Source organism: Macaca nemestrina, chromosome 10, assembly GCF_043159975.1.
Source record: "Macaca nemestrina isolate mMacNem1 chromosome 10, mMacNem.hap1, whole genome shotgun sequence".
Taxonomy (NCBI): domain Eukaryota; kingdom Metazoa; phylum Chordata; class Mammalia; order Primates; family Cercopithecidae; genus Macaca; species Macaca nemestrina.
This window is the reverse complement of record NC_092134.1, coordinates 116,985,703-117,008,564: the sequence shown is the minus strand read 5'-3', so window position 1 is coordinate 117,008,564 and position 22,862 is coordinate 116,985,703. Positions and strand designations below refer to the sequence as shown.

The 22,862-nt window shown below is 40.2% G+C and overlaps 1 protein-coding gene across 1 annotated transcript; it reads left to right on the top strand.

The window, feature by feature from the left end:
* Positions 1-393: 393 nt before the first annotated feature.
* Positions 394-22,812, top strand: LOC105492131 (inositol 1,4,5-triphosphate receptor associated 2). Its single transcript, XM_071070583.1, has 11 exons — positions 394-416; positions 669-841; positions 7,540-7,720; positions 10,961-11,040; positions 11,130-11,208; positions 12,926-13,084; positions 16,556-16,673; positions 17,996-18,001; positions 19,743-19,793; positions 22,511-22,542; positions 22,635-22,812. Exons 1-11 carry the CDS (start codon positions 394-396, stop codon positions 22,810-22,812), a joined length of 1,080 nt encoding a protein of 359 aa, XP_070926684.1.
* The last annotated feature ends 50 nt before the right edge of the window (positions 22,813-22,862 follow it).

Sequence of the window (22,862 nt, the reverse complement as noted above, 5' to 3'; positions counted from 1 at the left end):
TACTGAGGAAAATGACTGCTGCTTGTGTTCCTACGCCTGACTCTCATTGGTCAAGTTCTGAGGAAGTGGATGCCTTCATTTCATCGCCTCAAATAATATCCCCAAGAACCCCATCCATCTCTCACCTCAGCTCCCCTGAGACTGCAACATACTCTGTTATTCTCACAAGTTCTGAAAATGTCTTAAAGCTGAAGTCACAGAGCAACAAGAATGATACATCTTTGATGTCACAGATCAGAAAAGCAGAGTGTTTCTCTAACAAGGATTTGAATAACTATTGTAGTGAAAATAATTTTAGTACCTTAACACCTGACTTTGATTCCACTTTTGGTCAAAGTTTGAAGGGTTTTGATCCTCAGGATTCAGTGGTAAAAAAATTATCTCTGAATGGACATGGTAAATATTCATCTTTTAATGTTTGTCCTTCCAGTAGAGCAATAAGCATATATACTTTTAGAATACCTAAACTAAAAAAAAAAAAAAAAAAAATCTACATTATTAAAGTTTGGATGGAATCATCCATCTTTCCCTTTCTGTTTTAACTATGTTTGTTTCCGGAACAAAGCAGAACATCATGATGGGATTACTTAGATATAGGGGAGTATTTCCCTATATCTAAGGGGAAGGCCATTTATTGTGATAGGTTTTCTTTGTTAAACCACAAAAAGGAAAAGTAATCATTACAGCACAGAAAGCATCAGGATTTACAAACTTTTTCTTCTAATAGGATGGAAACAAGAAGCTGATGATGGTAAAGAAGATGTAACATACAGCATCAACAGGGCCTGTGAAGAAGAGGCACTCACCAATATTTTTAATGCATGTGACATAAAACAGAAAGGTAAGCTGAAAATTATCTGTTCAAATGTTTGGTAGGACTCGCCAAGTCATCTGAACTTTCTATTGTGAGAGAAAGGGAAATGATTCATATGTGGGGCTCACTGTCTGTGTCTGCATATGTGATGGATGCCACCTAATTTGGGAATAAGGTTTGCTCTGTAGGGTTTGGTTATTTCGCTATAATTTCCCTGTACCTGTTTTGCATCAGCATATTTTAACAGTGACTTCAATGATTCTTTTTGAGCTTATCAGCTGACTTACCATCTTTATTTATTGAAGCTACTTACATGTCACAGGTGGTGACCCACAGGAAATATGCTTTTCAAATATGTAAAACCACTATACAAGTTTAACTCAGAATTTTTAGTTAATTTTGGGCTTTCACTTCTGTTTTTCTTTAATTTTTATTTTTGAGACGTGTTTTTAAAAAAATTTCCAGACCTAAAACTACAAAAACCCTAGGAAATACCATTCTGGACATTGGCCTTGGCAAATAATTTATTAATAAGTTCCCAAAAGCAATTGCCACAAAACAAAAATTGACAAGTGGGACCTAATTAAAGAACTTCTGCACAGCAAAAGAAACTGTCAACAGAGTAAACAATGTACAGAGAGGGAGAAGATATTCACAAACCATGCATGTGACAAAAGTCTAACATCTAGACTCTATGAGAAACTTAATTCAACAAACAAAAAACACCATTAAAAAGTGGGCAAAGGACATGAACAGACACTTCTCAAAAGAAGACATACATGCAGCCAACAAATACATGAAAAAAATACTCATCATTACTAATTATTAGAGAAATACAAATCAAAACTGCAATGAGACACTGTCTCACACCAGTCAGAATGGCTGCTATGAAAAAGTCAAAAACCAACAGATGTCGGTGAGGTTATGGAGAAAAGAGAACACTTACACGTTGCTGGTGGGAATATAAATTAGTTCAGCAACTGTGGACAGCAGTGTGGAGATTTCTCAAAGAACTTAAAGCTACCATTTGAGCCAGCAATCTGTCTACTGGGTATGTACCCGGAGGAATATAAATCATTCTACCTGAAAGGCACATACATTTATATGTTCATCACAGCACTGTTCACAATAGAACAGACATGGAATCAACCCAAATGCCCATCAACAGAAGACTGGATAAATAAAAAGTGATACCTACACACCACGGAAGCCAAAAAAAGAAACAAGGTCATGTCCTTTGCTGCAACATGAATGCAGCTGGAGGCTATTATCCTAAGCGAACTAATGCAGGAACAGAAAACCAAATACTGCATGTTCTCAATTTTAAGTGGGAGTTAGACATTATATATACATGGGAACAGTAGATACAGGGACTACTTGAGCAGGGAGGCATGGGTTGAAAAACTACCAATCATGTATTATGCTCAGTACCTGGGTGATGGGATCATTTGTACACTAAACCTCAGCAACACGCAATTCACTCATGTAGCAAACCTGCATATATACCCCCTGAACCTAAAAGTTGAGAGAGAAAAAAAAATTCCACAAGTAATTTTAAGTATATAAATGATTCATGCTCATTGTAATAAAATTAATAATATACTGACAAGCAAAAAGAAGGAAAAATATTGGTAATCCTGTTCCCCTGAGTAACCATTGTTAGTGATTTGTTGTATATCTTTCCACAACTCCTGTCAATATGGTTTTGTTTTATTTGAATTCATAATTTTTTTGTTATAGAACATTTTAAACATATACAGAGGTAGCATTATATGATGAACCCTTATATATGTGTCATAACCAATTATGTCTCATTTCTAACCCTGCTCATTTTCCTCTCCTCTACTCTGGATTATTTGGAGGCAAATCCCAGAGATCACAGTATTTCATTCATAAATATTTCAGTAAAGATAATTCTAGCCGGGCGCGGTGGCTCAAGCCTGTAATCCCAGCACTTTGGGAGGCCGAGGCGGGCGGATCACGAGGTCAGGAGATCGAGACCATCCTGGCGAACACGGTGAAACCCCGTCTCTACTAAAAAATACAAAAAAAAAACTAGCCGGGCGAGGTGGCGGGCGCCTGTAGTCCCAGCTACTCGGGAGGCCGAGGCAGGAGAATGGCGTAAACCCGGGAGGCAGAGCTTGCAGTGAGCTGAGATCCGGCCACTGCACTCCAGCCTGGGCGACAGAGCAAGACTCCGTCTCAAAAAAAAAAAAAAAAAAAAAAAAGATAATTCTAAAAGATAATTGACTAATTTAAAACACAACTACAATGCCATTATCATGATTTTGAAAGTCATATACTTTTCTAATATTATCAAATGTCTTGTTAGTAGTCAAAATTTCTCATTTGTGTGATAGATACATATCCTTTTTTCCTTAAACAGTTTTACTGTTCAAGCCAATATCCAAGAAAGATTTGTTCATTGCAGTTGGTTGTCTGCCTTATCTCTGTTTCGCTTTCCATCTGTTTTTTGCATTTTGTTGTCTGTTAAAGAAACCCATCCATTGATTGATTAATTAATTGAGACAGAGTCTCACTGTTGTTGCCAAGGCTGGAGTGCAGTGGTGTGATCTTGGCTCGCTGCAACCTCTGCCACCCGGGTTCAAGTGATTCTCCTGCCTCAGCCTCTCAAGTAGCTGGGATTTCAGGTGCCCGCCACTACACCCAGCTGTTTTTTGTATTTTTAGTAGAAATGGGGTTTCACCATGTTGGCCAGGCTAGTCTCAAACTCCTGACCTCAGGTGATCCACTCACCTCGGCTTCCCAAAGTGTTGGGATTAGAGGCGTTAGCCACTGCACCCAGCCCATTCTTTTATTTCTTAGTTTACCACAATCTGAAATTTGGTGATTGTGTATCTGTAGGAACACAACCTGTTTCTCTGTCTCCTATATTTAGAAATATAATCAGATAAAAGTTTGAGGGTTTTTATTTATTTATTTATTTTTGTTTTGTAGTGGGGCAAGAATTCTATTAGGTTGGTACAATTGTGACTGGAGTTTTTACCATTGAAAGTAATGGCAAAAACCACAACTACTTTTGCATCAACCTAAATACATAGATGGTGTTATGTGTTTTCAACAGAAGGCAACTACTGATGATGAAGGCCTAGACTTATATTTTCATTAGATGTTGCAAATGGTAATATTCTATCATTCCTTCCAAATGTATCACCTGAAATACATCTATAATGAGAAATTCTACTCTGCTTTATCAACTATTTTGCTATACTGGTGTCCTGAAGGAGAGAGGCAGGATAAAAGATTCATTGATTCTCTTTATCTACCAGTTTTAAAAATACTAAATTGAGGCTAGGTGGGGTGGCTCATACCTGTAATCCCAGCAGTTTAGGAGGCCGAGGTGGAGGCTCTGCTTGAGCCCAGGAGTTTGAGACCACTCTGGGAGACATGGTGAAACCATGTCTCTACTAAAAATAGAAAAATTTAGGCTGGGTGCAGTGCTTCAAGCCTGTAATCCCAGCACTTTGGGAGGCCGAGGTGGGCAGATCACTTGAAGCCAGGAATTTGAGATCAGCCTAGTCAACATGGTGAAACCCCATCTCTACTAAAAATATAAAAATTACCCAGGCATGGTGGCACACACTTGTAATCCCAGCTACTAGGGAGGCTGAGGCATAAGAAGTGTTTTAACTCAGGAGGTGGAGGCTGCAGTGAGTTGAGATGGTGCCACTGCACTCCAGCCTGGGAGACAGAGCGAGACTCCATCTCAAAATAAAAGAAAAATTAGCTGAGCAACATAATTGCTAAAGATAGTTTAAGATATTTTCTTGGTCATCCTTTTTTTGTTTTAAATGATATACTAATGTATTCTCTGGTATGTGTGAGAATGTTTTCAAACTTGTTTTATAATCTGCTTTTTCTCATTTAATAATTTGAGTACCTGTCTTCACATAAAAAAATTTTCTTCATATCCTATACCATTTTTTGAGGTAACACGTTTAACCAGTCCATCTTAATTGAATATTATTTTTTTTCTGCTTTAAAGATTATAATATGCCAGGTATGGTAGCTCAAGCCTATAATCCCAGAGATTTTGGAGGCCAAGGCGGGAAGATCACTTGAGGCTAGGAATTCAAGACCAGTCTGGACAACCTAGCAAGACCCTGTCTCTACAAAAAAATATTGTAAAAATTAGCTAGGCATGGTGGCACACGCCTGTAATCCCAGTTACTTGGAAGACTGAGATGGGAGGATGCCTTGAGCCCAGGAGGCTGAGGCTGCAATGAGCTATGATCATGCCACTACATTCTAGCCTGGGCAACAGAATGAGACTCTGTCTCAAAAAATCCCAAAACTGTAATAAATATTTTACATATAAAATCACTATATTGAGCATTTGTAGCAAAATATTTGTCTGTACCCTTATTTATTTCTTTAGGATGAGTGGGGCTTATTTATTCCCAGAGAGCTCCTCTGCTTGGACAGGATTTAAGAAATTAATTCTCTGAAGAAAATAAGAAAGCTTCACTGAAGGGAAATAGGATGTGTATTAGCCAGGGCTCTCCGGTGGGAAGAGATATTTATATTTGTATCTATCAGTTTAATCTAGCTAGCTAAAGAGACTTGTCATAAGGAATTGGGTCATGCGATCATGGGGGCGGGCAAGTCCCAAGATATGCAGGGTATCAGCAAGCCAGAGATTCAGGAGATTCAATGGTTTAGTCCCATTCCAAGTCCACAGGCCTAAGAACCAGGAGAGCTGCTGGTGTAGTTCCCATCCAAAAGCCACCAGGCTTGAGGCAAGGAAGAGCCAACATTTCAATTCAAGTCTAGAAGCAGGAAAAAAAAAAAAAAAAAAAAAAAAATCAACATCACAGTTTGAAGGTAGGCAGGCAGGAGAGATTCTCTGTTACCTGGGAGAAGGTCAACTTGTTTGTTCTGTTCAGGCCTTCGACTGGTTGGATGAGGCCCACCTGAATTAGGTGGACAATCTGCTTTACTTGGTCTATAGATTTAGATGTTAATGTCATCCAAAAATACCCTCACAGAGACACCCAAAATAATGTATAACCAAATATCTAGGTACCCCATGGCTCAGGTTAACACATAAAATTAACCATCACAGGAAGCCTTTCTAGTTTTGATATGACAGAGGGCTTAGAGTTTTAGTGTAGGAAAATATGATAAATGGATTATTGCTGGCTTTCCAGCTTGCTTTCCAGTTCTTCTACAAATAAAAAATGCAATTTGCTGCTGGGTATGGTGGCTCACACCTGTAATCTCAGCACTTTGGGAGGCCCAAGCAGGTGGATCCCTTAAGTCCAGGAGTTCAAGACCAGCCTGGGCAACATGGCAAAATCCAATCTGTACAATAAATACAAAAATTAACTGGGTGTGGTGGCACATGCCTGTAGTCCCAGCTACTAGGGAGGCTGAGGTGGGAGGATCGCTTAAGCTCAAGAGATTGAGGTTGCAGTGAGCTGGGAGCATTCCAGCTGAGCAACAGAACAAGACCCTGTCTCAAAAAAAAAAAAAAAAAAACCAAAAAAAAAAAAACCGTACAGTTCTCTCTCTAAATAACTGTATTAGTCATTTTATCTTTCTTTCTTTCTTTTTTTTTTTTTTTTTTGAGACGGAGTCTCGCTCTGTCGCCCAGGCTGGAGTGCAGTGGCGCGATCTCGGTTCACTGCAAGCTCCGCCTCCCGGGTTTACGCCATTCTCCTGCCTCAGCCTCCCGAGTAGCTGGGACTACAGGCGCCCGCCACCTCGCCTGGCTAGTTTTTTTGTATTTTTTAGTAGAGATGGGGTTTCACCGTGTCAGCCAGGATGGTCTCGATCTCCTGACCTCGTGATCCACCCGTCTCGGCCTCCCAAAGTGCTGGGATTACAGGCTTGAGCCACCGCGCCCGGCCTATTTATCTTTCTAATACTGTAACATCTAAATGACATGCTGAAGTTTAAATAACATTAAAGTTATTAATAACTTTGAAGTTATTCAGCCTCCTTTATGAGTATCTCCTCCTTCTAATTATGAGATTTTTTTTTCTGATGTCATGGTCTATCCTTATTTCCTTAAGGGAAGAACCATCTCTGGGGCATATGCCCTTTCAAACTTCTACTTAATTTTTCCCTCTCCTTTGCAAGTAGCCAGCCCAAGGCAGGCCTTTGATGGGAGTAAAAGAAAAGTCTTATGTTTAAAAAAGATTGGTGCTTCAATGACTAACATAGTTGGGATGATTTTATTTTCTGAATGTGATAGTAGGGATGACTGTCTAAAAATGCCACCTCCACCCCCTAAAAAGTAGAAATTTTCACTTGAGATTGAAATTTTAACTGCAGCAGAGAAAAAACTTCCTTCATTGAATGCTTTTTAAGGAACTGAAAGGAAAAAAATGTAATGTTATTTTGGTCACGTCTCACGAGAAATTATTGATTACGTATATCATCAATATTTAAAGCTCACAGCTCTGTGTGATAGGTATCATCGTCCCCATCTCAGATAAAGAAACAGGTTCAGAGAGGTTAAGTAATAGTCCCAAAGCTACACAGCTGGTAATCTTCGGAGCCAAGATTTGACACTAGGTCCATTAGACTTTAGCCCAAAGCCAGTGTTCTTTACACTGTAACATGCCAGCTCCACAGGACTGCCAGGGTTCTATAGCATGTTTCTAGGATCAGGAGACATGAAAGAGATAGGTACTTCACTTGTTAAAAATATAACTTTCTCCATCTTTCAGAACTGATCTGCTCTTCTTTTTCCAAAGGCTCAGTAGGAGTGGCCAAAATAATTGATTTCCTGAGACAGACAACTAGCCAAAATTCTGAAGACAGTGGCCTTGAGCAGTTGTGGAACATGCTTGATCCTGAGAAGAGAGACCCACATGTGGACCTGGAAACTTTCCAGGCCATGATGAAAGAATCGATGGCTTACTGTGGAAACAAATGGTAATCAGAGTCCTAGTGGGATGCAGTTTAAGGTTCTATTTTAACAATTGATTATAATTATGCTAATTACTGTTTCCTGTGTCGATGGAAATACTATCATCCAGCGCTGTAGCGTGCATTAGAATCACCTGAATGATGTTAAACCTGATTGCTGGGGCCCCACCACTGTGATTCAGTAGATCCGGGGTGAAGCCTGATAATTTACATTCTAACAAGTTTCCGATGATATTGATGCTGGGAGTGGGCTGGACATGCTTTGGGAACTACTGCTGTCATTCATTTCTTGTGATTAGTGGGGAGCACATGTTATATTCTCACAGAGAATTGAGCTGATATATGAGTCAGGTGAATTATTAATACTATCAAATCTCCAAATGTATTTAAATTCAATAATAGACTCCTTTTTAAGAGCAGTGGGACTAGTCAGTGAATGTAATTTGGAATCCTAGAATATAGGGAGGCTAAGGGGAAAAAGAAAGAATGGTAGAATAGGAAAAAGAAAAAGGTAAAGGAGGAGAAGAGCATCCATGATCTCAGGTGCCCTTGGCAGATGCTGGAGATGTATATCTTCTTCCACAGAAAGCGAATTCCTCTTTTTTTTTTTTTTTTTGAAATGGAGTTTCACTCTGTTGCCCAGGCTGGAATACAGTGGTACAATCACTGCTCACTGCAACCGCTGCCTCCTGGGTTCAAGTGATTCTCCCACCACACCCTCCAGAGTAGCTGGAATCACAGGTGTGCGCCACCATGCCTGGCTAATTCATGTATTTTTAGTAGAGATGGGGTTTCATAATGTTGGCCAGGCTGGTCTCGAACTCCTGACCTCAGCTGATCTGCCCACCTTGGCCTCCCAAAGTGCTGGGATTACAGGTGTGAGCCACCTGCTGCACCTGGTCAAGAAGCCTAATTCCTATGCCTCCTATTCAGCCACCAATCTTCACCTATCTGCCGATGCATGCTAGGATTTGCTTGAAGAAAATGTCGACTGGGCACGGTGGCTCACACCTGTAATCCCAGCATTTTGGGAGGCTGAGGAGAGTGGATCAGCTGAGATTGGGAGTTGGAGACCAGCCGGGCCAACATGGTAAAACCCTGTCTCTACTAAAAATACGAAAATTAGCTGGGCATGATGGTGCATGCCTGTGATCCCAATCACTTGGGAGGCTGAGGTGGGAGAATTGCTTGAACCCAGGAGGCGGAGGTTGAAGTGAGCCGAGATTGTGCCACAGCACTCTAGCCTGGGCAACAGAGTGAGACTCCATCTCAAAAAAGAGAAAATGTCAAGCCCAAGGAATGGAAAAACTTACCAGATTTCTGGTAGGATTAGGATGTATAGATAAGAAAATATGACTGAAATGTTGCATGCCACACACAGGTTATTCATGAAGGCAAGATAAATATATAGAAATAAGTAATGTTAGTGTAGTCAAAAACTGCAAATACAGATAATATATCATTTTTACCCATGGGTTTAATGAAGATTTTAAAAAATGACTGTATCCCATGTTGTGGGCTGTGAAAAGGGTGGACGAATAAGCCCTCCCATATATCACTGGGAGTAGTGCAAGTTGGCATAGTTTTTTTAAAGAGCAATTTAGGAATGTGTATCAGGCCCTTAAAAATATGCAGTCTTGGCCAGGTGTGGTGGCTCATGCTTGTAATCCCAGCACTTTGGAAGGCCAAGGTGGGAGGATCACCTGAGGCCAGGAGTTTCAGACCAGTCTGGGCAACTTAGCCAGATCCTGTCTTACAAGTAATTAAAAAATTAGCCAGGTGTGGTGGCATGCGCCTATAGTCCAGGCTACTTGGGAGGCTGAGGAAGGAGGATTGCTTGAGCCCAGGAGTTTGAGGCTGCAGCGAGCTGTGACAGAGCCACTACACTTCAGCCTGGGCAAGAGAGTGAGGCCCTGTCTCCAAAACAAAAACAAAAACCAAAGGCAGCCTCTTTGAGAAGTAATGTAACTTTAAGAAAGATAATTAATTGTAAACACTAATATAGAAGGTAGAAGGTAGTTTATGACAGTGATAAATAAAAGCAATCTAGATATTTAAAAAGAAACAATTGGACAAATTATAGTACTTCCATACACTAGAATACTAGTCATTCAAAGTAATAATATTTGATAAGAGAAATTCATATGTAATTACTTCACATTAATAGGTCATAGATCTGTACATGTAGTATAATCCCATTTTTGGAAGAAATAAAAATATGCATAGGAAAATGTTAGAAAGAATTTATGCCAAAATGATTATTTTTGCATAATGGTTTTAATTTTTTGTTTTCTTATGAATTTAATATTTCTAAAATATGTAGGTTTGTATAATAAAGATATTAATAAGTATAAAACAGCATGAAAAAAGAAAAAAACCATTTTTATAACAAGTATAAAGGAAAAAACATGGGCGGTAGAAATACAGAAGAGCAGAAACTCAGACATGGGGATGGACGTGAACACAGGAAGTCAGAACACTGAGTTCTTTCATTCCCCCAACGTGTGACAGATATCTCACAATGACAAACAATGAGATGTAAACATATATTTTTGAATTTTGTGGCTGCTCCAGAGAGGTGCTTAGGTTAAGTAACAAAACTTGAATTATAATAGAAGACTCTGAAAGGAAATGGTTGAAATGTTAATATGTTTATTTTGCAGTTCAAGCTAGAGTGTGTGTGCTGCACACCCTGTACAGAGGGCTTCCCAGATTCCAGAAGTAAAATGCTCGAAGTAAAATTAGTCGAGGTTCTATTTGGTTCTCCATGAGAAAGGGAAAATGTATCCCTGTCAATATATCCCAAAGTATTCGTTGTTCATGTATTTCCTTCTCAATCTCTTAAGCCCCATGATCTTGCAACCTCCACAAATCTCCACTTACCACTCCAACCTATGTCTATTTCCTAATCCACCGAGACCCCACATCTCCTAATCATACGCTGCCTACGTGTTTTCTTTTTCATATTAACTAAAAGTGTATGGATGGTGGAGGAATGCCTAATGTACCACCTACATTAGAAACAGTTGCACTAGGAACACAAATTCTTTTCTATCACTCTAAGTACCTAGCATAGGACTGGGCTCCAAATAGTTGTTGAATTAATATGTATTTTTTTTAACTCAGAAGGAAATACCTGAAAAGGAAAGTACAGAGCATAAATCTAAAAAAAAAAAAAAAAAGAGGACAAAACTGTGGTCAGGCAAAGAATCCTAGCTCACTGGTTTTGGTTTTTTTTGGCTACAGGGAAGGAGTGAATCATAGATTAAGCAGCATCATTGATGATTCTGTTTTTGAACAGGATGGCATAAAATCAGATGGAACAAGTATGTATGTGTTTCTTCAGGATTGTTCTGTTTTCTTACGGTTTGGAGAAAATGATTTTCTTTTCATAAAACTCTTGTATGTGTTTCAGTGAAGATGAGCACAGATACAACAGATTCTATGTCGGGGAGCTTCGTGGCTTTGGGAGGAGACACATCTAAAGGAGTCTTGTAAGCCTTACTCTGCTTTCGCAAGTGTTTCAACTTCATTTTTCTTGTTTATATAAATCTATGTATTTCAGTTATGATAAAGTCACTTTGCTCTTTTTTTGCAGTAGAGTTAACATAATTGATTTTAAATTCTTAACTGATTCTAATAACGCCTGCATTACAGTTTCACTAGGAACACAAATTCTCGTGTGACTAGTAATCCAAAAATCACTTGCTCTCTCATGAAGCCCTTCTCCTTCATTAATTTCATGAGCTTCTTGTAGGGAAAAAGTTCCACTTGAAGTAGGGTTATGATATTGACCTTAAGCTCTTTTGGAAATTATTTTAAAGCACTTCTTTAGTAGAATCTTTTAGACATGAATGAGAAAAGCTGTTTCCCATGACATGTGTAAGTTTTAGATATTAAGGAGAGTGGTTCTGCCTCTCCCTTATTTTATCTTTGCCACTTCGGGTTTATCCATAAAGAAAAGTGGTGTGGGCTGGGCGCGGTGCCTCATGCCTGTAATCCCAGCACTTTGGGAGGCCGAGGTGGATGGATCACTTGAAGTCAGAAGTTTGAGACCAGCCTGGCCCACATGGTGAAACACCGTCTCTACTAAAAATACAAAAATTAGCCGGGCATGGTGGCACGTGCCTGTAATCCCAGCTACTTGAGAGGCTGAGACACGAGAACGGCTTGAACCTGGGAGGTGGAGGTTGCAGTGAGCTGAGATTGTGCCACTGCACTCCAGTCTGGGCGACGGAGCCAGACTCTATCTCAAAAAAAGGAAAAGAAAAGAAAAGAAAAGTGCAGTGGGAACTATGTTCTCACTGAGCTAGGCCCTGGGATAAGATAGCAAAAAAGAAAAGGAGGCCTGGGGCTCCATGAAACACACAGTCCAGACTCTGAAAGGATTTGTGAACTGATGTCATGGCAGATGATGCTCATAAACATTGACAAGTTATACAAAACATTAGGAAAGATGAGTCTGAATTGTGAGCCACAGACTACAATGATAAGACTCTAGGAATTGTTTCCTAGGGAAACCTGCGGAGATTCCTTCACGGAAAGAATATAGGCTGGGCAGGGTGGCTCATGCCTTTAATCCCAGCACTTTGGGAGGCTGAAGCGGGTAGATCACTTGAGGTCAGGAGTTCAAGACCAGCCTGGTCAACATGGTGAAACCCCATCTCTACTAAAAATACAAAAATTAGCCAGGTGTGGTGGCGGGCGCCTGTAGTCCCAGCTACTCTGGAGGCTGAGGCAGGAGAATCACTTGAACCTGGGAGGCGGAGGATTGTGCTACTGCCCTCCAGCTTGGGCGACAGAGCAAGACTCTGTCCCAAAAAATGAAAAAAAAAAAAAAAAAAAAAGAATATCGTGTCCATTTATTTCAGAATCTCTCATATTCCAGGCAAAAATAGGAACTCTTCAGTTTAGAAGACAGATGTTGAGAGTCAGGGGGAAAAGAATCAACAAAAACTGGAAGTTGATTTTACAACTGGCAAATGATGGCTACTTGGAAATTTTGGGAAACATCTTTGACGCTATTGTAATAAACATCTGAATAACTATTGTATCAATCGATTATGTTTATGATGACAGATGAGGGTAAAGTTAAAAAAAAAAACAAAACTCACCAGAATATCAAAATTTGGTTTGTTTAACCATATACCTTATTTTATTGGAAGGCATTAGTGACGTGAAGGTTATTTTCATCTATTCTTTCACTTGCAGAGAGGTGTCTGATTTGATTGCCTACGTAGCAGACCTTCATTTCAACAAACAAAAACTTGAAGAAGAAAATAATAAGTTTAAGTTGGCTTTAGAAAACCTGGAAGAAACTAACAGCCAGTTATCAGAGGACTGTACCGAATTGCGCCTTCAGGTAAAAAGGTGAGCCACAGTAGGGTCCGGTGTGCTGGGAACTTTCAGTTCTTTTTTCTTTTTAAAAATACCTTTTAAAAATTGAGAGTCACATAGTATAAAATTCATTCTCAAAGTATACAATTCAGTGTTTTTAGAGTATATTCCCTGGCTGGGCATGGTGGCTCATGCCTGTAATCCCAGCACTTGGGGAGACTGAGGCAAGTGACTCACTTGAGGTCAGGAGTTTGAGACCAGCCTGGCCAACATGGTGAAACCCCATCTCTACTGAATATACAAACATTAGCTGGGCATGGTGGCACGATCCTGTAATTCCAGCTATTCCGGAGGCTGAGGCAAGAGAATCGCTTGAACCTGGCAGGTGGAGGTTGCAGTGAGCCAAGATTGTGCCATTGCACTCCAGCTTAGGTGACAGAGCAAGACTCTGTCTCAAAACAAAACAAAACAAAAAATTGAGTATATTCTCAAGGTTGTGCAATCATCACCATTATCCAATGCCAGGATATTTTCATCACTCCAAAAAGAAACTCCATACTTATCAGCAGGTACTCTCCATTTCCTCTCTTCTTAGCCCCTGGCAACCTCTATTCTACTTTCTGTCTCTATAGATTAGCCTATTCTGGGCATTATATATAAATGGAATCATACAATATGTGAACTTTTGTGTGTAGCTTATTTCGCTTAGCATAATGTTTTTAAGGTTCATCCATTTTATAGTGTGTATTACTACCTCATTTCTTTTTATGGCTGAATAATATTCAATTGTATAGATATATCAGATTTTGTTTATCCGTTCTTCAGATGATGGACATTTGGGGTGTTTCCACTTTTTGGCTATTAGGAATAATGCTGCCATGAACATTCATGCATGAGTTTTTGACTGGAAATGTTTCTTTCATTCTTTTTTTTTTTTGGAAACAGGGTCTCACTTTGTCACCCAGGCTGGAGTACAGCGGCATGATCTCAGCTCACTGCATGCAACCTCCATCTGCTGGGCTCAAGTGCTTTTCCGGCCTCACCCCCTCTCCCCCAAGTAGCTGGGACTACTGGCACGTGCCACCATGCCTGGCTAATTTTTGTGTTTTTGTAGAGACAAGGTCTTGCCATGTTGCCCAGGTTGGTCTTGAATGCCTGGTCTCAAGTAATCTGCTCACCTCGTCCTCCCAAAGTGCTGGGATTATAGGAGTGAGCCTCCATGCCCAGTCATATGTTTCACTAAAGCATTCTCATCCTCAAAATCTTTGACCTTGTCTAGTCCAGTCTCCAAACTAATCTTTAAAAAAGTTGCTTACCTTAAGTCCTCTTCATTTCACAATGGCTTATTTATTACTTAACTGAAATATAAAAATTCAAAGTTTCTTTAACAAAACTGCTTTGAATGAATGGGTTGGTCAGGATTTTTGGTTGGAAGCACTGGAATCTAACTCTGGTTAAATAAGCAGTCAAGAAACATATCTGAAAGGAATTAAGTAACTCACATAACGGACAGAAAGGCTGGAGAATCCAGATGGGCAATCAGAACGCCACTGTCTACAAAATTAAGCCACGTGTCTTTCTCTTTTCTCCTTCCCCTAATCCTTTCTGAAGAGTGTCTGTTTCCTTTGGGTTCCCGCAACCTAGTTTTGATACTGTCTAGTTGTCCCATCATAGTGTAATTTGTTTTCTGTATTAAATGTTTAGGCAGGAGAGTTCCCTTGACCCCCTTGTGGGACTTGCAACAAGGATGCTTGTTTGCTCAGCTGCCACGCTCCAAACCCTTGAAGGAGGGGGAGCATGCAGCTGAGCAGGTGTAGGAGCTGGCGTGAGTGCCTTCGGGTGCCAGCAGGCACAAACCCTGTACCAGCCTGTGGCAGCATCTAGGGGTTGCCCACAACCTCTGGAGCCCCAGAGGGCATGTGTTACAAGTAATACTCTTTTAGCATTTGCCATCCATGGACAGCTAAGAGTTAAACTAGCTCAGTGGAGGATCAAGGTGACAGCCTTTTTCATCCTGCCCTCTTGGTACCTGGGTTCTTGTCCAACATCCAGGAAGAATCAGGTCACACAGACTTGAAGGATGGTGAACGTGGAGATTGTATCGAGTGGTGGATGTGGTTCTCAGCAGGATGGGGAGCTGGAAAGGGGATGGCCTGGAAAGATAATCTTCCCCTGGAGTTTAGCTGTCCCAGCCAAACTCCTGCCCGACAGTCCCTGGCCAAACTCCTCTCTGACTTTAGTCTCTGATGTCCAACTGCCTCTCCTCCTCTTGACATTCAGAGCTTCTTCTCTTTTCTCCTTCTATTTCATGCTGCTCTGCTCCTCTGCCAGTGGAGCTTGGAGTTTTTATGGGTACAGGATGGGGGCGTGGTGGGCCAAAAGGCAACATTCAGGTGGGAAAACGGGGATGCAAAGTTCTCATTTAGGGCCATGGGTCCAGGCTTGAGGATGGAGCCCTTGCCAGGGACCCTGCCCTTTTCTACCTAGTATTTCCCTGCCTCCTGTTTATATCACTGTAACCTCCTTGATGGGAGGAACTATGTCATATTCATCCTGTTTAGCCTAGTGCTTAGTAGAATATCTACTGTAGAACAGCACTACCTTCCTTCCAGTTGCCTACAAGCCAGAAACCCTTATCTCTTTTGATTCTTTTCATACTGTATTGTCATTACGATTGTCTATTTACTCCACTAGGCTATAAACTCCAGATGAGTAGAGTTCTCTGGATTCAGTCATTCTTCCCTTCTTTGATGCCTAGCTCAGTGCCTGGGACAGGTTCAGCCCTCAATTAGTATTTGTTAAATGATCAATGTAATTTCTTAGGAAAAAAAGTATATCTTCTTTGAAGCCTTTGTTCCTAAGGGAACAGTCTATAATCTAGTGGGAGCTGTGAATAGGTAATTTCATGATATGGATTACCATAATTCATTTAATCAGTTTCCTGTTGGTGGATGTTTAGGTTTTTTTCCAATGCTTTGTTATAATCAACAGTATGATAAACTTCTTTATAGGATATGTCGTATAGAGACTTGGTAATTATTTATTTGTTTAGTTGTCATATCTCTCCATAGTATGTAAGCTTTATAAGACCAAGGACCATGTCCCTTTGTTCACCATTGTAGCCTGCATTGTAGAGCACCTAGAACATGGTATTATTCAATAACTATTTGTGGAACAGCATTAACTAACATTACGTCTTAGTAGGGGGAAAGAACCAGGTGATTCAGCCAATGATGAATTTCAAAGGGATCCTCTACATCTTTAGCTTCAGGAATACATTTGTCTGTTTTCCCCCTAGTCTCCATTCCCCACTCCCCACTTTCTCCAAATTCCTTCCTTTTCCAAGGACTGAAAGATCATGGGTATATTTTTACTATTGTGGGCATCTGGTTTAAGCCTTTAGTGGTTTTCAACTTGGGTCCAAAATAGTCCTTGGCTGTTCTTAGTGTCTTTGACGGTTATATTTGAGGTTTTGCTCATGGCCTTCTCCCCCCACCCCCACAGTGCCCACCAAGCTATTATGAGAACAAATCTGTTAAAAGAAGAACTGGAGGAACTGAAACTTAGTATGAATGCTTCAGAAGAGCAGAAGAGCATGATTGTAGCCCAGAGCAAACAATTAGTAAGTCATCTATTATAGTACTTTGAATTTGGCATATAATTTACATAACTGAAATATACAAGAGGACTTATCTGGTGGAACATCAGAAGTCAATAGGCTGATGAATGAATTGGTAAGACTTTAGAAAAGTAAAGGCAGGTAGGATTTTTTTAAATCTGTGCTTTTCTTTTCTTTCTTTTCTTTTCTTTCTTTTCTCTTTTCTTCTTTCTTCTTTCTTTTTCTTTCTTTTCTTTTCTTTTTTAGTTTTTTTGAGACAGGATCTTGCTCTGTTGCCCAGGCTGGAGTGCAGTGGCAGGATCATGGTTCACTCCAGCCTCGACCTCCCAAGCTCAAGGGATCCTCCTGCTTCAGCTTCCAAAGTGTTGGGATTATAGGCGTGAGCCACTGTGCTTGGCCTCCTTTTCAATCAAGATTTAAATTTTTTACATGTTTCTCAGTCACATTCACAATAGTTTGTGAAAATCCAGAAAATATTTGGAATGCCTCCTAAAGTCAATAGGAGAATTCAAAAATATCTGATACTAAAAACCACTTGAATTTAAAAACATCTGTGAAACTTTCACCTTTTTTCTCAGATTAAAAAAAAAGTCAGTTCTCTCAGTACTTACAGGTTACTGAGAAGCCCCATAAATCATTCCTTATGCTAAATAAGCACAGGCTTGTAATTTCAGAGCGAAAGACTCATTTAGACTAAACTTTAACTCAGATGCCAGAGAAGTGATCATTTTTATTGAGAAGCTTCAACTGTTGAATAGAGAATTAGTAATAATCTTCAGAATCCTGATAGATTCCAGCAGTACTCTAGCATGGTTAACTGTGGTAAGAAGTGGCTGAAAGTCATTCCGACTAATTTGTTTCAGGTATCAGTTGCAAAACTGTTGTTAGTCTCTAAATCACGGAGAGACTTGGTTCCAGCCCTATGGCGGTCCCCTTATGACCTCCCACAAACAAAATAACCTCGTTTAGCTTAGCTCTTGCCTCAGTAGTAAAATGTGGGGACTAGCCCATTGAATACCAGGTCTTCTGTGACCCTGCAAGTCTATATGGATGCATTATAGGAAAGACTCAATCTGGGACCACTGAGGAGCTTCTAACTGAAGGCAATGGAGAGAACTGGTCAAGAGCCCACGCTTGGGAGTCAGACTGCCTGCATTCAAGTTCTGGCTCCAAGGGCTGTGTGACTTTAGCCCTGCTACATAATCACTCTAAGCCCCTGGGTCCTCCTAGATAAAATGGAGATAACAATACTACTTACTCTAAGGCTGGGAGGGATAAATGAGCTAGCGCATGTAAAGCATTCAATGTCCTCTTTTTCCTCTTAGGTGTTGGTAATGTGAAATTGCTATTGATTAAAGTGCAGAATTTTGGCCTGCACGGTGGCTCATGCCTGTAATCCCAGGACTTTGGGAGGCTGAGGCAGGTGGGTCACTTGAGGTCAGGAGTTCAAGACCAGCCTGGCCAACATGGTGAAACCCCGTCTCTACTAAAAATACGAAAATTAGCCAGGCATGGTGGTGCACAATTGTAATCGCAGCTACTTGGGAGGCTGAGGTGGGAGGATCGCTTGAACCTAGGAGGTGGAGACTGCAGTGAGCCGAGATTGTTCCACTGCATTCCAGCGTGGGTGACAGAGTGAGACTTGGTCTCAAAAAATAAATAAATAAATAAATAAATAAATAAATAAATAAATGGAAAGTGTAGAGTCCTAGATACAGAACCCTAATCATTTGCAATTTGTAGTGCTTTATAATTTCAAAAGATTTAGTTCATACTTCATCTCATAGGTAATAATAGAAAATCTGTAAGGTAGAAACAGAAGTTGCTGTGTTTTTGTATACTAAAAAATGTAATAGAGCAATAAAGTTCAGAGAAAGTTTTTAATTGTTCAAAGTCCATTGTCTAATAAATGATAGATCTAAATTAACCATTCTGTGGTTTATATGTACTTCAGAACATCATATTATACATGATAAAAGCATATGATGTTATTTATCTGTCAATTTTTTAAAAAAATGTTAGGGCCGCCGGGCGCAGTGGCTCATGCCTGTAATCCCAGCACTTTGGGAGGCTGAGGTGGGCGGATCGCCTGAGGTGAGGAGTTCAAGGCTAGCCTGGCCAACATGGTAAAACCCCGTCTCTACTAAAAATACAAAAAGTAGCCAGGTGTGGTGGCAGGCGCCTGTAATTCCAGCTACTTGGGAGACTGAGGCAGGAGAATCACTTGAACCTGGGAGGCAGAGATTGCAGTGAACCGAGATCACACCATTGCACCCCAGCCTGGGCAACAAGAGCGAGACTTCGTCTCAAAAAAAAAAAAAAAAAAAAAAAAGGTAGGGCCAGAATTGAACTCAGGTATTCAGATTTTAAGTACACGGGGCGGGGGGCAGGGGCGGGTGTTTATTATTGTGTCAATGAAATCCTGGCTTGAGATATTTTTTCTTTCGTTTTTATATTATAAGGGTAATGCCTATTTACTTTATAAAAATTTAAAAAATGCATATTAACAAATAAAAAGTTTTGCAACATTCTTAACCTACCTGTGAAATTTACTGTTAACATTTTGGCAAATAACCTGCCCTGAAATATATTGATTTTTTTTTTTTTTCTGATGGTTCTGAATTTGAGGCTGTTAATTATAAAACAATTTTGATGCTCATATGTTGTGATGATGTTGAATCTGAGAATATCCACAGCTTCAAATAGAATGCTAGAGCTCTGTGATTTCAAGGTGCTGTTTAAATAGCTGAGTTTACCACTACCTGTCATAAATGAAGTAGCAGGGAAAGAAGGCAGGTTGCAGGTTGTTACTTTTTGTTTCTTTTGCCCTTTCCTCCCTAACAACCATAGTTACAAAGAGTCCAGGAGGAGAACGACTTCACTTAGATCCCCAAGAACCTGTTAGCCAAGGCTTAACCCCACATTGAAAATATTTTCAGAATAGGCTCATTTGTGATAGGTGAATGCCACATTTAAAGTTGATAAAGAACGTCAGTAGCCTTGGAGGTAAATATGTGGTATTTTTGTAAACATCTTAAATACGTTTTAATTATTTTTCTCACAATGAATTAGGAGACAGAAAACCGGGCTCTGATTCTTAAGATTCGGATTCTACAGGAAGAGGTATGTCAGAATCGTTAAACACTGGCATAGACAAACATGCAAGTCATATCATCGTGATTTATGGCTGTGGGTTAAATAAAAATCATGTAAATGGTCAGGCTCTATAGGCCAGAGAGCAGGTTGACTTGTCAAATTACAAGTGAGGAGGAGTGGATGGGATTTTCACGTCTGAACAGAGGAACTGTTACTTTTGCAATTATTCTTGGAAGAAATGGGATTTAAGAAATTCAAATTTAAGATGAAATACAATGAACCCATCTAAAAAATATCCAAATGAAGAAGGAAAATATGGATGTTATCTAATGATTTTCCTTTTTTTTTTTTTTTTTTTGAGACGGAGTCTAGCTCTGTCGCCCAGGCCGGAGTGCAGTGGCCAGATCTCAGCTCACTGCAAGCTCCACCTCCCGGGTTCACGCCATTCTCCTGCCTCAGCCTCCCGAGTAGCTGGGACTACAGGCGCCCGCCACCTCTCCCGGCTAGTTTTTTGTATTTTTTAGTAGAGACGGGGTTTCACCGTGTTAGCCAGGATGGTCTGGATCTCCTGACCTCGTGATCCGCCCATCTTGGCCTCCCAAAGTGCTGGGATTACAGGCTTGAGCCACCGCGCCTGGCCAATGATTTTCCATTTAATTCCATTGAACAAAGTGGCAAAAGTCTTAAGTCTAAGATTCAAATCTTAAATTCACTGAAAAAAGGACCTTGGAAAGACCATTTACCTTTTCTGGGCTAACAGTACCTATGCCATGGAATTATTTTCGAGATTAACTAAGATAATTCATGTGAAGCCATCTGGTAAACCACAATGTACCTTATAAGTATTAGGAAATATTAGTACAATCTCAAAAAGAGTATAATTTTTTTAAAGCAACAAAATTGAAGCATTGGAAGAACAGGGAACAAGCTACTAGTAAGTTACTATTTTGCAGGGAAAATTCCTTTTCTAATAGATACTATTTGAATATCAAGTAGTATGCCAGTTTAAAAATTTTGCTTTTATATAAGGCTATCAGAAGTATTTATGAAGCTGTGCTGCACAATCTGGAGAGTTATTCAAAATGTGGGCCAGGTGGGTATTTTAAAATTTTATAATGGATTGGAAAGGAACAACTAGAGATTGGAAAGAAAGCCTACATTAGATTCAGAGCTGGTATAGCCACAAGGCCAGGCTTTTGTGAAACTAGTGCTTTACAGTTAAATTTCTGATGTAAGATATTTTTCTCCTCCTATTTAAATGATTCTCCTCTTGTTTAAATGAGTGACAAGTATCAAAGAATTGTACCAAACCAGTTCAGAATTGAGATAGAAGGAAGACTGAAAGCCCTTCATCATGAAATAGCATTACAATTATTGACTTACATTAGAAAATGAATATAAATGTTGTCACTAGCTAAGATTCCTTTGGGAGGTAAAAATCTGATGCATTGTGAAGAGTAACATCACAATGGTTTGGGTAGTGATTCACTTTTATTCATTCATTCATTTCGTTCATTCAACACATATTCATTGGAAGACCTTAGAGCTGTTGTAAGTGCTGAGTATATGAGCTTAGCAAAATAGCTCATGTGGAACTAGTGTGTTAGATGGTAATAAGAGCTATGGAGAAAGGAAAAGCAGAAAACAGAATTAAGGCAGAGAGGAGTGCAGTTTAAACTAGGGTGGTTAGGAAAAGCAGCCTTATGAAGCTAATCCTTTGATTCAAAACTGGGAAAGGAGGTTTATCTGTAAAAGAACCTTCCAGGCAGAAGAAATAGCTCAAAATCGTGAGGCTGCAGCCTGCCTGCTATTGTGGAGGGACAGTGAGGCCAGAGTGTCTGGAGCAAAGTGAACAAGTAGCAAGAGACGCAGGCCAACAGCTGGAGGGTCCAGACACAAGGGGCTTACACAGGCATCCTAAGGATTCTGGCTTTAAAAAAACAAACAAAAAAACACACACACTTGAGTGAGATGGGAGCCATTGAAGTGTTTCGAGAAAAGGAGTAGTGTGATCTAATTCCATTTTAACAAGACAACTCTGGCTGCAGGGTTTAGAATCCCATTGTAGTGGGGCAAGAGGAAAAGCAGGAAGACCAATTAGGAGGCCTTTGAAATGATCCAGTCAAATGCTGATGGGGGCTTGGACTGAGCAGTTGCAGTGGAGGTGGACAGAAGTGTTTGGATCAGGAAATGCTTTGTAATATATCCAAAGTTATTTATTACGTTTTCAGTTAAGAAGGAAATTTTCTTCTGGTTGTTTCTAGCGTCTCAGTGAAATACAAAGCAAAATCATCAGCTGAGAGTGAGGATGTTGGAGGGGGTACTGGAAATTTGAGGAAAGAGAAGGAATGAAATGAGCTGGGGGTTGGAAAATTTTTTGTAAAGGGCCTGATTATAAATATTTTTAGGCTTTGGTAGCCACAAAAATCACCTTTGCGTCAACTACTTACCTCTGCCTTTGTATTGTGAAAGCAGTCATAGACAGTATGTACCCAAATGGGCACAGCTGTGCTCCGATAAAACCTTATTTACAAAAACAGGTGTAGATTTGGCCTTTAGGCCTTCAGGGGTGGAGATTTGGCCTTTAGGGGTGAAGTGAGGGGGCTGGGCATAGTTTGCCACCCCCTGATTTAGGTCAAAGGCAGTATAGGTATACCAGGATGATATGATATGATCACCAGTAAACACTGAGGTTAAAGACCATGAATTAAACGTGTGACCTGTCTGTTCATGCTTTCTTTAAGCATGTTCTTCTGAAAGGGTGCTGGAGTGGGTGGTAAGCTAATTTAGGTAAATGCTAAGAAGCAGGAGTTAGGCAGGGAATGGCCTAATGGCATTTGGAAGAGAATGATTATAATGATTGCCCAGGGAAGAACTGAAGCTAAATAAAGAGGGGTCTGAGTTCATGGGAAGGTTGAAGGATAATGAAAAGGTGGTCGGATCAATGGATTGCAAGTTCCAGGGGGGATCGAAGGTTTGTGGGTATAGAGGAAGTAATCTGGAAAGGCAAGAGGTGGTTGTTGAAGAGCGGGATGCTTGCAATTAAGGTAATGGAGGGGCTGCAGTGACTGGTAATAACAAGTTTGAATTTATGAC